This window comes from Zingiber officinale, chromosome 4B (assembly GCF_018446385.1).
Source record: "Zingiber officinale cultivar Zhangliang chromosome 4B, Zo_v1.1, whole genome shotgun sequence".
NCBI lineage: Eukaryota > Viridiplantae > Streptophyta > Magnoliopsida > Zingiberales > Zingiberaceae > Zingiber > Zingiber officinale.
Genome location: NC_055993.1, coordinates 77,171,791 through 77,186,933, shown reverse-complemented (window position 1 = coordinate 77,186,933; position 15,143 = coordinate 77,171,791). Strand labels below are relative to the sequence as shown.

The 15,143-nt window shown below is 38.9% G+C and overlaps 1 protein-coding gene across 4 annotated transcripts; it reads left to right on the top strand.

Moving 5' to 3' along the window:
- Nucleotides 1-2,777: 2,777 nt before the first annotated feature.
- On the top strand, nt 2,778-9,613 carry LOC121975199 (receptor-like serine/threonine-protein kinase SD1-7). 4 transcript variants are annotated; one of them, XM_042526679.1, is made up of 9 exons: nt 2,778-2,917; nt 5,900-7,084; nt 7,168-7,320; nt 7,410-7,505; nt 7,710-7,828; nt 7,912-8,122; nt 8,196-8,460; nt 8,560-8,710; nt 8,794-9,613. In XM_042526679.1, the coding sequence occupies exons 1-9, from the start codon at nt 2,839-2,841 to the stop codon at nt 9,067-9,069; spliced, it is 2,535 nt and encodes an 844-aa protein (XP_042382613.1). In that variant the 5' UTR covers nt 2,778-2,838; the 3' UTR covers nt 9,070-9,613. The 4 variants fall into 4 exon arrangements, with proteins under 4 accessions (XP_042382613.1, XP_042382615.1, XP_042382616.1 ...); XM_042526681.1 differs by having other exon boundaries at nt 5,906-7,084; nt 8,794-9,612; XM_042526682.1 differs by having other exon boundaries at nt 8,220-8,460; nt 8,794-9,612.
- The last annotated feature ends 5,530 nt before the right edge of the window (nt 9,614-15,143 follow it).

Here is a 15,143-nt window from a genome sequence, read left to right as displayed (position 1 = left end):
GCATATGATTAAATAGAATGAAAAATTATGATAAGTATCTTCCGCTGTCATGAGATCATATGCACATGTATGTTAGGTAGTTGTAAGTAGCCCCGTCCCTTAGGGTAGCCTTAGCGCCCCCGGAAGGGGCAAGCGTTACAGTTTAGGTGCTGGTGCACTTCCTAGCCAACTTTTTCCTGAGCTGTGTAAGCACACAATCTATACACCAAGTTATCACTCTAATTCAAATATGACAGTTGAATTCAAGGAAATGCAAGAAAAAATAAAAGAAATGGAGGCACGAGAAGTACAGAAGTGGATAGAAACAGAGCAAATGATAAGGCAAATGCATGACCAACAACTTCAAAATTTTGCACATATTATGTAGAGTATGATATCTGGAGTTGTTGGGGGATCTCATGGCCCAGAATTATTACCGGCACAGGTAATAAAAATATTTAATATTTATTAGTAACAATTGAACCATTCAAAAATATATAAATACATGCATCATTTTAACTAATATCTTTTTTTTAATAGATGGCGACTATAATGGCAGAGATTATGCAACGAAATATAGATGCTCCACCAAATGCAAAAGGAAATGATCCTACATCTCCACCACCAACAGATCCATCTAATAATTAGATAAACTTTTTAGAGAAAACTTTCTTTAAATTATATTGCCACTTGTTAGTGCTATGTGTTGTGTTGTTTTGGGGTATGCACATTTTTGTAAAAAAATTTCGTACTTGTTATTGATATGGTGGTGTTTTGGGGTATGTACATTTTTGTAAAAGAAGTTCGTACTTGTTGCTGATATAGTAGTGTTTTGGGTATGCAAATTTTTATAAATGAATTTCTTATTAGTTTTATGAATTGAAAGATTTAATATGAATATTTTGTTGGTTAATCTATTGGTATTTTAATTTTTTTTGTTGAATGTTTTGTATTGATTATTAAAAATTAGGAATTCAAAAGATTTTGTAAACAAATATTTGAAAAATAGAATGATTATAGGAGCTTCATTGGGGTCCATCATTTGAAATAGGACTGGTTTTAAACTGTTGCTAATACACTTATTAGAAGCGGTAAATAACCGATCCAGGTAAATAAATTTAGAAGCAGCTTAATAACCGCTCCTAAACATGGTACGCAGGAGTGGTTACACTGTTGCTGAATTACTTTTGGAGCGGTTACAAACCACTACACTATTTAACTTCAGAATCGGTTTAATTACCGCTTCTACTATATACCAACAGAAATGGTCATTAATCGCATTTGTAGTAGTTAACAAGTGTGGTTAGCAGCCGCAACAAACCACATTTGGATAGGTTAAGGACCGTTGGTATTACAACCTTTTAAGGCGGTTAATAACCGCTTCTATAGAGACATCAGCAACGGTTGTTCTGTTTTCACCACCGGTTGCTATAACCAATGTCATTGATGCTAGGAGCGCAAGCTGTTGGATCGGTGCAGTAACCGATTCAAAAGCTTTAGGATCGATTGAAAACCACCTCTATAGTTTGTTAAAACTGCACCTAAAGACCTATTTTTTTGTAGTGCTGTTAGCGAAATTATGAAGAAAATCTTTGTGTAAATCTTTAAAACTACAGATGGATTTGTTAGGAAGCCGCTTGAACCACCTTTATGCTGAGTTAGAGAGTGTAGTGAGGAGCACTTGACACTTTACGTCGTCCGTATACTAGTGAAGAAGGGCGACATTTTCGAATTTGAGGAGGTGATCTTCTAGGTCAGTTGACCCTGCATATTTCCCTATCGCTAGGGGACAGTAATGTTTTGACAGTTTGTCCTCCAGTACCTTTTGGGAGAACGACATGTTGACCCGCTCCGAGGACCTGTTGGTCATTGGGGCTTTCCCTTTGCGTACATCATGCGCGGGTGCATCCCAGAAGATGATGCTTGGGGCAGTTCCTCTCAGCCCATATGCTCAAGCGAAGTACGAAATAGCGCTCGGTGGCATGCAATTGGTGAGGGTGGCACGAGTGGTAGATGAACTAGTGGGGCATAGGGCAACACCAAGTCAGTCGCTGAAGGAATAGGCTAGCGTTGGACAAGGAGCCAAGTCCTGTTGCGAGTGACCCTTTAACTGCCACCTCCCCTTGAGTTGGATTACTATTTTACCTTGACTTTGACTATCATATCATCTTAACTTCAACCTCCATATCATCGTGAAACCCACGTTTAACACCCCGTATCATCCCTATTTCATAAACAACGATTCTCTAATTAGTTAACGTCCCCTTGGATAGTCGAGTTAAGCCTAATTTCTATTTATAAATTAACTAATATTATAAATAATGAATATTTTATATAGTATTTAATAACATATTATTTTTTTAATAAATATTTTAATATTTATAAATTTTTATTTAAAATTATCAAGCTAGTGTGTATCTGAAAGAGCTTAATGGCATGGATTTTGCTTGGCATAACTCATCTAAAGTCATGCCCACTGGCTTATCTAGATATTTTGGAAAATAAGAGATAATTTTTATAGATTTCTTAATATCACAACTCATATACATTACTGAAAGAAATGGACAGCAATCACCATGTTGTTTCGTTCCATTAATTTTCTAATAGGATGTTGACAAATTGTTGACTTTTGTAGCCATTCTGCAGTCTTGCAATTAATTGCAGTCACACAATTCTTTCAGTTTCTCGAACACTAAGTTCATTGACTAGACTTTTTGCTCTACCATCTTTTTAATTTTTTGAATTTAAGGTGTTAAATTGAAATTGAGTCTTTTGTTATAATTAAGTTGCAGCAACTCTAAAACGCAATACAACAGGAGCAAACAGAGGAATTATTCAGCATAAGCTTCCATTGCCAAGATGAAGCTCTTTCTTTTTCACTTCTTGGAAATAGTAGCAGTAACAGTCTTCTTTCTTGCCCAGTCCTCAGCATCTTCTGGTATGTTTAAAAAAGAAATTTTAGTTCAGAATTAAAGCATTACATAAGATTCTATTAATTTATTTATTTCAGTAATTTATATTTAACTTTATCAAATATTTACCATATTTTGAAAGGATAGAAAATCAAAATAGCATCTTTTCTACAGTTTAAAATTGTTGAAAAGTCACTTCATCTATAATTTTCTATTGGAAATACCCTTCTGTGCTCTATTTTAGAGCTCTTTTATACAAAAAGAACTTCAAAGTGATGCTATTTTGATCAAAACTAAGTCAAAATAATTCTAAAGTAGAACTTCTTTAATTTTAATCAAAACAACTCTGAATTACAGTTTCTTTAGTCAAAATAGTTCTAAGGTAAGTCAAATTTGGAGTTATTTTAGTTAAAAAGAAATTTTAAGATGGAACTACTTTGGCCAAAGTTAAGTAGCTTTAAGACGAAGCACATAAAGTATTTTGAACAAAATATTATTGGCAGTCCACTGTTTTAATATTTTTTTAAAAAAAATAGAATTCTTTTAATGATAATGATAATAAAACTGCTTTTTAATTTTTACCCTTTAAAATTTATCAATTAATAAATTACTTTTTAAAATTATCCCTTGACCTCACTTGTTCGAATTGGTACTTGATGCGGCGAGTATTAGAGCCGCCATGAGGATAAAGAAGTTCAAAATGATAAGCTGAGTTGGGTCAAAATTAAATGAGATCAATGACCATCTCTTTCCGGTTGAGATAACAGACAAGTCTTTTAGGCCGACCTGACTAGTCGACCCACCAATCTTTCAGGTCGGGTCAAGTCAGCTAGTCTTCTTGGCATAACAATGCATTTGATATGCTAGTCTTCCAGGTCGGGTTGAGCCAGCCGGTCTTCCTAGTAGAGTAAAATAGTCGACCTGCCAGTCTTCCAAGCTGGATCGAGCCAGCTAGTCTTTTTGACAAAACAGAGCATTCGACCTAAGTCTTCCAAGTCGGATCAAGTTAGCCAGTCTTCCTAGTAGTGTAGAGAATCTGACTCGTCAGTCTTCCAGGTCGGGTCGAGCTAGCCAGTCTTCTTGACAAAGCAAAGAATCTGACCTGCCAGTCTTCCAGGCTGAGTCGAGCCAGTCAATTTTCTTGGTAGAGTAGAGCATTCGACCCGCTAGTCTTCCAGGCTGAGTCGAGCTAACCAATCTTCCTGGTAGAGCAAAGAATCTAACCAGCCAATCTTCCAAGCCGGGTCAAGCCAGTCAGTCTTCTTGGCAGAGCAAAGCATCCGACCCGCCAGTCTTCCAGGTCAGGTCAAGCTAGCTAGTCTTTCTGGCAGAGTAAGAAATCTGACCCGCTATTCTTACAAGCCGAGTCGAGCCAGCCAATCTTCTTGGCAGTGCAGGGAATCCGACTCACAGTCTTCCAGGTCGGGTCGAGCCAGCCAGTCTTCCTGGCAGAGTATAGCTGAGTAGACCATTGGGTCCATCAGCCCTTTTGTCTCATTTACTGACACTTAGATAGGGGTCACATGACCCTTTGATATCTTTATCTGGACAGGATCCTCTGACACTTAGACAAGGGTATCAGGACCCTCTGACACTTAGACAAGGGTATCATGATCTTCTGTTATCTTTTGTCTACCCTCCTATAAAAAGTTATACTCCCGAGGCCAAAAGGGAGGAGGAGAGGGAGGAGACTCCTTACTACATACACTTATTTTCATTATGCTCTGCACTATTCATATTTTTTTATTCTTGGCATCATCAGAAATTAACTTGAGCGTCGAAGTGGACGACTGGGGCAACCCGATCTCCTTTCTAACCCCGCCTTCACTCTTTCACTCTCTGTAGGCTCTTCCGGCGAGGGGGATAGCTCACCCGCCTCCTCTCGGTCTCCAGCTTGAAGTCCTTCTGCCATCAACATCCCTACCCTCTCCTCGACTCATCTGTCTACTCGGTTCTCCCGGCTCCGCTATGTCACCTAGCTCCGTGCCATCCTCTAGCTCCACACCATCGCCTCCGGCTCCGTGCCATCACCTCGGCTCCGTGCCATCCTCTAGCTCCACACCATCGCCTCCGGCTCCGTGCCATCACCTCGGCTCCGTGCCATTGTCTTTGGCTCCGTCCATTTCTAGTCCGTTCTTGCGGGTTTGGTATGCTTTATATTCAATCTTTATGTTCTTCATTACAGTATTATTTATCTTCTATCACCGAAGGCTAACTTGAGTGTTAGAGTGCCATACCGGGACAACCCTCAGTCTGTTTTCTAACAACCTTGTAGGCGCCATTAACCGAGACTTTCGGACACCTTCAACCCTTCATTTTTTGGGGGTCCAACAACTCAGTCAACATGCATGGAAAACAGCTTATCACACCCTCCTCCTTTGGGTCATAAAGACTTGGTCAACATTCCAATCGCATCATCGGCATCTTCTTAGTTTCCGGATGAGATCAGTAGTCAATTAGTTAGTTAGCTAAAAATACTTTGGGTAAGTTGATAGTCCTTTAAAGTTAGATATGTTAGCAATGAATATGGACATATTTAGAGGAATATCCATTTCCATTCTATAGAAATTTGAAATCTCTGTTACAGTAAAAAGGTAGTTATGCTTATTTCAGGAGCCTCGGTTTTTACGGTTTTTATGTGAAGAGATATAAATTATAAGATTAATTTATAGTCAATCTCCAAGTATATAAGAAGTGGGAGGAATTTTTTCTCTGAAAATATATGTCCGTTAGAAATTGAACCGGTATCCTATTATTCTAGATCTATCCCAATTTGATATCTCCCGTGCTTGTAAGAGAAGCCATGCAAGTACAATGTTACTCATTTGAAATATCAGTGGACTACTAGGGTTTGATCTATAATATCTTAGGCAAAGCTGGTGTGATGAATAAGCATTTTGAGAAATAAAATTGTTTAATAATATATATACCGTTTTACATATTTACAGAAAAGCTAGTTTCATCCTTAAATAAAATATATTTATTTATGTATAAATTTACTACGTGAGATACAGGAGATACAATGATCCAGAACCTCTCACTTGTCAATGGACAGACCTTGACATCGACAGGAGAATTGTTCCAACTGGGCTTCTTCAGTCTAGATAATAGTTTAGCGATGGGATACTTGGGAATCTGGTACTGCGATCTCACACCACAAGAAGGCACTGTAGTATGGATCGCCAATCGGAACAATTCTGTCAACACATCCATGGCATCCTTCAACCTCACTTCCGATGGAAATCTAATCTTATTTGAGGAAGACAGAATAGTTTGGTCGACGGGAACGAGATCCACAGGACTCAATTCTACACACTTGCAGCTTTTAGAATCTGGAAACCTCGTGCTGAACGACAGCAACTCGATTCTATGGCAGAGCTTTGAGGACTCGAACGACATTGGCACGTATCTCCCTGGCATGAAGCTCGGATTTGACAACCGGACCAACACTTCATGGCAGCAAGTGTCATGGAAGAACCTAACGGATCCTTCTCCGGGAGACTACATTCATGTGATTCTTGCTCAACCTATTCCGGATTTGTTCACGTTGCACAGATCCGCTAAATACTATCGAAGCGGCCTATGGAACGGAAATGGTTTAATCGGCCATCCATCAATGGTGAGAAGACAGGTAGCAAGCTCAGTGAGTTTCACGTTTGTGCTCAACCAGAATGAGACCTACTATATGGCTAATTACACGACCTCGCCGACGCCGGTGCTGTCGCGGTCAGTGTTGTGCGTCAATGGAACCTTCCAGCGTTGGTTTCTTGAAACGGGTGGCAAGGGAGAGTGGCAACTCCTGTGGTCGTTTCCGGAGGACGACTGCGATATTTACAATCACTGCGGTCGCAACAGCGTGTGCACCAAGTCATATGATGGTGTCTACTGCCAGTGCTTGGACGGGTTCGTAAAGATCGCAGAGAACGGATGCCAGAGGGAGAAGCCTTTGAATTACTCGTCGAACAACCAGTTTTCTAAGGCGCAGAACATGAAGGTCCCCGACACTGAGAACGCTACGCCAAGAGGAAAAATGAGTCTCGATGACTGCAAGAATTTGTGCTTGAGTGATTCCTCCCGCGTGGCGTATGCGGTGATCAGTGGGTCTTATGGATGCATAACTTGGCCTGGTGATCTGTTGGATCTCAGGACTTTAGATGATGGAGGAGGAGAAGATTTATACATTCGACTAGCAGGTACACTAATTAATTATTCACAGAATTGGATCATCGGAGTGCAATTAATCAAACATCTGTCTTCTATTTTAATTTCCTTCCAGAATCATCCACAAAGAAGCAGGCGTGGGTGGCGATAGTCATTCCGCTGTTACTCGGATTTTTTCTTCTATGTTGTGTTGGCGGCGTACTCGTTTGGAGGAAGAGAAACAGAGCGTCAACCAGATTGCTATTGCAATTGCCAAATATAAAGGAAGGTAATGAATCCGCAATTGCCACTGAGTTTTTAATTACTTTTGTTTGTGAGAATGTAATGTTGATCATGGTGTTCAATTCACTCTCGCAGGTGACTCGATGAGTACTCGTGATGATGTATCAGAGTCGAGGTCGATCGCGATCGACTCTGAGGATTCTCGCCTGCATAATACTGATAAAGGAGTAGGCGAGTTCCTCCTCTTCTTCCTCACTGCTCATGCATACACTGCATTATTATGCAGTTACTCCTAACGTTCATTTATTAGCTCATTATCTGATTACAGAGTTTTGTTGAAACCTACGTATTTCTTCATTTCTTTCTCTATTTTTTCGAAATCCAAGATCACGATGGAGGAATTATACTGATTAAGGGGTGTGATCTTTGTGCCAGGCATGATCAACACATTGGGGTTACTACCTTCATACGATTTGGGGACAATAAAAACTGCAACAAATAATTTCTCTGATAGAAACAAACTGGGAGAAGGTGGATTTGGTGTTGTTTACATGGTAAGAAGAATTCCAGTATCCCCCAAAAAAAGGAGCCAACCTTTTAGACCAACATATATGAAATAAATAGTTCATTTTGCCAGGGTCAATTGGAAGATGGACAAAAGATTGCTGTCAAGAAATTGTCAAGAAACTCCTCACAAGGCCCAAATGAGTTCCAAAATGAACTTTCACTGATAGCCAAGTTACAACATAGAAACCTTGTTCGTCTTTTGGGTTGTTGCATCGAAGACATGGAGAGAATTATCATTCTTGAATACATGGAAAACAAGAGTTTAGACGCCTTCATCTATGGTAAATATGTTTTCCGAAATAAGCTAATTCCATCACTTCATAAATGGTTAGATATTTATCTTCATTTATATAGCTAATCATATGAAAATGACTCAAGATAAAACAAAAAGTTCCTTGCTAAATTGGCAAAAACGTCTCGAGGTTATAATTGGGATTGCTCGAGGACTTTTGTACCTGCATCAAGACTCTATCTTGAGAGTCATTCATCGTGATCTTAAGCCAAGTAATATCCTTCTTGATAAGGACATGATTCCAAAGATTTCAGATTTTGGCATTGCAAGGATATTTGAAGGTGATAGAGCTCTTGAGGATGAAACCAATAGACCTATTGGAACATTGTAAGTTAATTCTTCAAGCTACATTTAGTCTCTTAGAAATCATAAATCTTTTCGTTTTCTAATATAGAATAAAACTAACATTCATGTTCTTAAATACAGTGGATATATGGCCCCTGAGTACTTGTTATATGGACAATTCTCATTTAAATCCGACGTATTTAGTTTTGGTGTTATAGTACTAGAAATCTTGAGCGGCAAGAGGAATCGAACATTCGGTCAAACAAATTCCAATTTGAACCTTTTACAACATGTAAGTTTATCTTGAAAACATGCATGCTTTTATCTTCCTAAATGGTATATAATTCAAAATTTTATTTTTATGCAATCACACAGGCTTATAAGCTTTGGAAGGAAGGTAGATCCTTGGAGATTCTCGATGATGTAGTAAATTGCCCATATCCAACAATCGAAATTTTACGTTGCATTCGAATGGCTCTTTTGTGCGTACAAGATAATTATGAAGATAGACCAACAATGACAGAGGTAGTGATGATGTTAGCAAGCGATGAGCAACTTCTAACTCCACTCAAGCAACCTACAATAACATCAACTTATAGTGAAGGAGATTGCTCTACTAAAGAAATGAGCATCACCATCACAGGTCGATGAATTGATGAAATGTGTGTCCTTCACTTATTTGAATCACGTTGAACATATATCGAAGTATGTACAAGTTTTGGACGTCTACAAAACGGTAAACATGAATCTGGATTTTAACAAACATTTGGTATACTCGAGCACAATGCCCTCAAAACAACGTCTATTTCGAGCTTGCCATAGGAGGTATACCATGCAAGTGATTGCAAAGAATCTCGCCTTTGTGAGCTGGCTCATGCCTCTATACTGCTTATTCATGGCAAGCAGCAGCCTAGGCGTCGCTGTGGTGATGTCTGGACGGATGCTGAGCCACCGTCCAACTCTGGTTCATCGCTGTTCGCTGACGGGGCGTCGGAAAAAACACGTGAGCAAGCGATTCATCGGCCTGCTGACAGAGCGGGCAGTTTTTGCTTGGCTCATATGGAATCTGGTCCTTTGTCCTCAACTGCCAGTGTACTAAAAGCCAAAAACAGAATCCGTACTTGGGCAGAATATGCAGGTCTTCTAAATTATTTTCGCCCAAAGCTGAAGCCAACCTCTCGGCCTGTACAAGTCGTAGGCTTTCGTTGCACCTTGCTTTTCACCAACATACCATTCGATCAGTTTCATGTTGCTGCGCCATGTCCACCGGCCTTTGTACGTGCAAATCGTGAATATGCAGTAGCCTTTTGGCCAAGTTGGCATGTAAACTTATACTAAAAATAAATTAACTTCTTTAAATATAAGAACAGTGTTAAGAACATCTTAATTTCATCAATCAACCATATAAGTAAGATGCCCAAATCAATTTAACTTTATTTGACTTTTTATCAACTAAGCAAAGTTTAATTATCTTACTAAGTTCAATAAAACTCTTTACAATAAAAAAAAACAAAATCTAATTATATTGTGTTTAATGATGTGATGTAATTGTAGAAGAATGTAAAAGCATGAATTTAAGTGTATAAATAAGGATCTTGTATGACGATGAAAGTATGTAGTAAACATTTCTTTTAAGGGAGTCTTTCTCTCATCTTTATACTTTGTTACAAAGTCTCTCCTACATTCTTATTTTCTCATCCTAGTTCCACCAAAATTCCAACAAATTTGGTATCAGAGCCATATACACCAATGACTTTGACGAGTTGCCTACAAGTGCCAAAGTTAACCAAAGACAACTACAAAATGTGGAGCATACAAATGGAGATTCTATTAGGTTCCCTTGATGTATGAGACCTTTTGAAGACTGGTTATACTATAGCCAAAACAAACGATGGGAATGAGCAAACTCTTAAGGCGATGAAGAAAAGAGAGAAGAAGGATTTATTCACTATCTATCAAGGAGTAGATGAAGGCGCTTTTGAGTTAATTGCTTTAGCAACAACATTACAAGAGTCTTGGGAGATATTAAAGACAACATGTGATGGAATAGATAAAGTAAAGAAGATTCACTTACAAGCCCTACAAGCTCAATTTGAAGTAGTACAACAAGAGACTTCATAAATAATTTTTAATTATTTCTCCCGAGTTATCTCTATTGTTCATCAAATGAGAAGAAATGGCGCGAAGCTAAATGATGTTCGAGTCGTTGAAAAAATCTTAAGATTTTTAGACTCAAAGTTTGATTTCATAGTTGTGGCGATCGAGGAATCAAAAGGTTTGGAGGTGATGCTATGGAAGAGCTTATGGGATCCCTTCAAGCATACGAACAAAAAATATTAAAGAAAAGTGAAGGAAGAACTTTGGAGCAAACACTTCAAGCTAAAGTATCATTCAAGTAGAATGAATTATCCAGAGGAGGTCCTCAGCGAGGAAGGATTTTTACATAGAGAGGAAGAGATGGTCATACTTCTAACTCCAATTGGCACACTCAAAATCAAAATGATGAAAATAAAGGACATGGACATGGACGAGGTCATGGTGGAAGCCAAGATCAAGGCCATGGACAAGGTAGAAACACTAGATGGAGATACGATAAAACTAAATCTCAATGTCATATTTACAAGAAGTATGATCATTACTATAATGAATGTTGGTATAATACTAACAATAAAAAAGAACAAGTGAACGTTGTCAATAAGGAAGTGGACAATAAAGGAATAGTATTGTTGATGGCATGCGATGGGCCAGAATCTGTCCAGCCTATTACATGGTTCCTAGATACAGGAGCATCAGACCACATGTATGGGAGAAAGGAGTTTTTCACAAAGTTTTATAAGAGGTTAATAGGCAATATCACCTTTGAAGATCTATCACAAAGGCCAATTAAAGGAAAAGGTGAAATTTTATTTGAATTGCAAAATGGAAAGAAGGTATGCATCTCATATGTTTGTTATATTCCTGATATAAAAAATAATCTTTTGAGCATTGGTTAATTATTGAAGAAAGGATATGATATACAAATAAAGGACTTGACTCTTAGTATTTGTGACAAAAGTAATAATCTTATTACTCATGTCACAATGACCAAAAAGAGAATATTCCCACTTAAGTTAAGCATCAATGAAGAGAATTGCTTCAAGGAAAGCACTATGGATAGTTCCACTCTTTGGCATCTTCAATATGGGCATCTAAACTTTGAAGCATTAAAGTACTTTCAAAAAATAACATGGTATTTGGATTGTCAAAGATTGAAAGTTCCAACCATCTATGTGAAATATGAGTTATAGAAAAGCAACAGAGGAAGCCATTTAAAAAGTACAATCTGAGGCGAGCATCTTCACAACTGGAACTTATGCACTCTGATTTTGTGGACCCATCAAACCTATCTCTTTCAGAGGAAACAAGTATTTCTTGACTTTCAGTGATGATTATAGTGGAAAAACTTGGGTATATATGTTGAAAGAGAAGAAATAAGTTTTCACCAAATTTAAGTAATTTAAAATTTTGGTTGAAAAATAAAGTGGATATTAGATAAAATGTCTGTGAACTGATCGAGGAGGTGAGTGCACCTCGTTAGAGTTTAAAAATTTTTGCAAAGAAAATAGTATTCTTTGTCAACTCACAATGCCTCAAACACCACAACAAATGGTGTTTCAGAAAGAAAAAATTGAACTATTCTAAATATGGCTTGATGTATGTTGAAAGAGAAAAATGTCCCAAAAAAATTTTAGGAAGATGTTGTTGCATGTGCTATATATTTATTGAACATGTTTCCCACTAAATGAATGGGAGACATCACCCTGGAGGAAGCTTGGAGTTTACGCAAACCAAAGATGGATCATCTTCGTATTTTTTGGAGCGTAACATATGCAAAAGTACAAGAAGAGAAGGAAACAAAACTTGAAGATAAAAGTCAGAAGTATTCTCTTGGGCTATTGCGAGAATGCTAGTGGATACAAATTGTACAATCCCATAACTCGAAAGCTCGTGGTATCAAGGGATGTGAAATTTGATGAAGAACAAACATGGAATTGGAACAACAACAATAATGATGACATGAAGCAAATCTCATTTGAAGAAGATTATAAAGAGAAGAAAGACAAGTAAGAAGAGAGAGAAGAAGTATCATCATGCTAATAAGTTGATACTCGGTCAGAAAGTGATTATCCAAACAGTCCAATTGTGAAAAAGATGAAGAGCATCCAAGATATATATGACTCCAGCCGAGTGATTGATGATGACTTTGTTCTTAATAATTTGTGTCTATTTGCAGGATATGATCCTATAACTTATGAAGAATCCTCCAAGGATACAAAGTGGAGAAAAGCAATGGAAGAAGAGATTCATAATATAAAGAAAAATAATACATGGGAGCTCACTTCACTTCCGCAATGACACAAAGCTATTAAAGTCAAATGGGTGTTCAAAATAAAGATAAATGCAAAATGAGAGGTTGAAAGGAACAAAGTAAGGATGGTTGCTAAAGAATACAAGCAACAGTATGAGATTGACTATGAAGAAGTCTTCACACCAATAGCCCGACTTGAAACCATAAGACTATTCATCTCTCTTACAACTCAAAGAAGCTAGTCGGATGAGTAGTCAGGCCGAGCGAGAGGTCGGTCGGGCGAAGCAGACAGATCGTTAGGCGAAGCAAACAAATTAGTCAGGCGAGCACACTGAAAGAGTGGTCGCGCGAGTGTACTAAGCGAATTGAGGCCTGCGATGAATGCAATTTTCTTGAAATAGATTCGCCCCACCTCCGGCTGTACTTCGAGACTTTCTCGGGTCATCTGTCTCCCAGGATATAATGGTGAACCATGATTCCAACCAAGCACTGATGGTTATGGCGAACTCAAAGGTACCCGACTGCTATCACGTGCACTCTACCGAGCAAGAGATGCACGACAGAGGAGGAGGGTAATGTAGGTAGAGAGCTTCAACTTTTCACGTGTGTAACCTTTTGCCTATGGTCGCAACCTCCTTATATAGGTGCTCAAGACCAAAGGGCAGCATTAATCATTATTCTCCAGTTGTGAAACGCCAACGCTTCACTCAGCTACATTAATCTTTTTTTAATGCATCTGTTACACAAACAGTAAAATGGTTTATGTGGCAAAATGTTAGTTGTTCCACCTGGGTAAATTTTGCCCCTACCGGTCGGATCTTTGGCGCGCACAGGTCATACCTGCACACGAGTCAACATGTTTTAGTGTAATTCAGACCCTGAATTTGTACCCCCCTTGCGCACCCACGTGTGAGAGAGAGTCTCTCCCCATGTAAAATACTGAAAATGGGTGAATCACCATAACGAATTTTTTTAAAATTTTTAGAAATTTTCTAGGAATTTTTTGGAGACTGTATGGTGTTGGTTACGGGGATAAATATTGGGCCCTGGGAAAGCCTGTTTAGGCTACCCTATTTAAGCGAGGAAAAGTTTATTTTTTTCTTTTGTTTTTCCTTTTCTTTTTCTTATTTTCCTCCACCGAACCCGTGCCCTAGCCCTTCATGTCGTCTCCCCTCTTCCTCGCGTCGAGCCTCCTCTCCGCCCGATCTTTACCGTTTCTCCCCAAACCGCACGCGACGGTTTCTTCTCCCCCCCCCCTCGCGATTAAAGCCATCGACCAAGGGAAGCTTCGCCTCTTCCTCTTGCCTCTGCCCAATGTCACAGATCGCCTCTCGCGTCGCCCCGATCGCCACAGCCGACACTGCTCCGATCTCCGACTCCACTGATCGCCGAGTGTCGCTCCTCCTCAGCCCTAGCGTTGGCCAATTTCTCCTCTACCCTAGATCTGTCCCTCTCTGCCGCACCTCTGCACAGCGTCATCGTCGCATGGAATAGCGCCAGCCGCCTCCACGTTGTGCCCTAGTTTCCAGATGTCGAGTTCTTCCTCTCATTGATCTGGAATAGAGGTAGGTCATGATCTCATTTTCAGTTTCTGTTGTGGAGGGATTATTACTTACTTAGTTTTGGTTTATATGGAAAATTAGAGTTTTTAATCTGTTGTGGCTGATCTTGCTTCAGTCGAGGGTTTTTAAGGAGGAGGTTGACTTAGTTTAAGTGGTTGACATTTGGTAAGTTTTGGATAGATAACGTTGCTGCTGGATTGTGATAGTAAATAAACTTCATGGTTGCTTCCTTGATTCTCTTTTATCAGGGTAGTGCGGAGGTTTCCAACAAGAGTAGTGGTGTTTTTTCGAGGATTTTCGTTTTGGATCTTTTCTTTGATTTTTTTTATTATGTTATCGTCTATGTTTTCAGACTTGTATCTTTTTGGCACTTGGATCTTGTATGGTCCTTTATTATCGATGAGTTTTCATTCGGTATATCTTTTTATATGTCTGCCCGGACGACAAAAGAGGTAGGTTTGGATGTAGATTTGAGTTTTATGGGTGTAGTTGAGTAGGATATATGTAAAATACCGAAAATAGACAAATATTAATAAGGGAATTTTCCGAAATTTTTAGAAATTTTTCGGAGCTCGTATGGACGAGTTAACAGGGACGAAAATGGGGTCCGGAAAAGCCTGTTTAGGCTACCCAGTTTTAATAAGGAAAAATTTTATTTTCTTTTCCTTTTCCTTTTCCTTTTCCTTTTCTTTTTCTTTTTCTTTATATTTTTCTTTATTTTCTCTCTTCCTCGCCGTTTCTTCTCTCCCTCACGCACCCGAGTCGCAGTTTCTTCTCCTCGCGCCCGAAACCTTCTCCTCTTTGCCCTAACCGCC

Bases quoted from the DNA above. Each gene is read 5' to 3' on its own strand.
- LOC121975199 (XM_042526679.1), top strand. From the start codon at position 2,839: ATGAAGCTCTTTCTTTTTCACTTCTTGGAAATAGTAGCAGTAACAGTC. The intron at 2,918-5,899 runs GTATGTTTAAAA...TTACTACGTGAG, and splicing joins CCAGTCCTCAGCATCTTCTG to ATACAGGAGATACAATGATC. The intron at 7,085-7,167 runs GTACACTAATTA...ATTTCCTTCCAG, and splicing joins TTTATACATTCGACTAGCAG to AATCATCCACAAAGAAGCAG.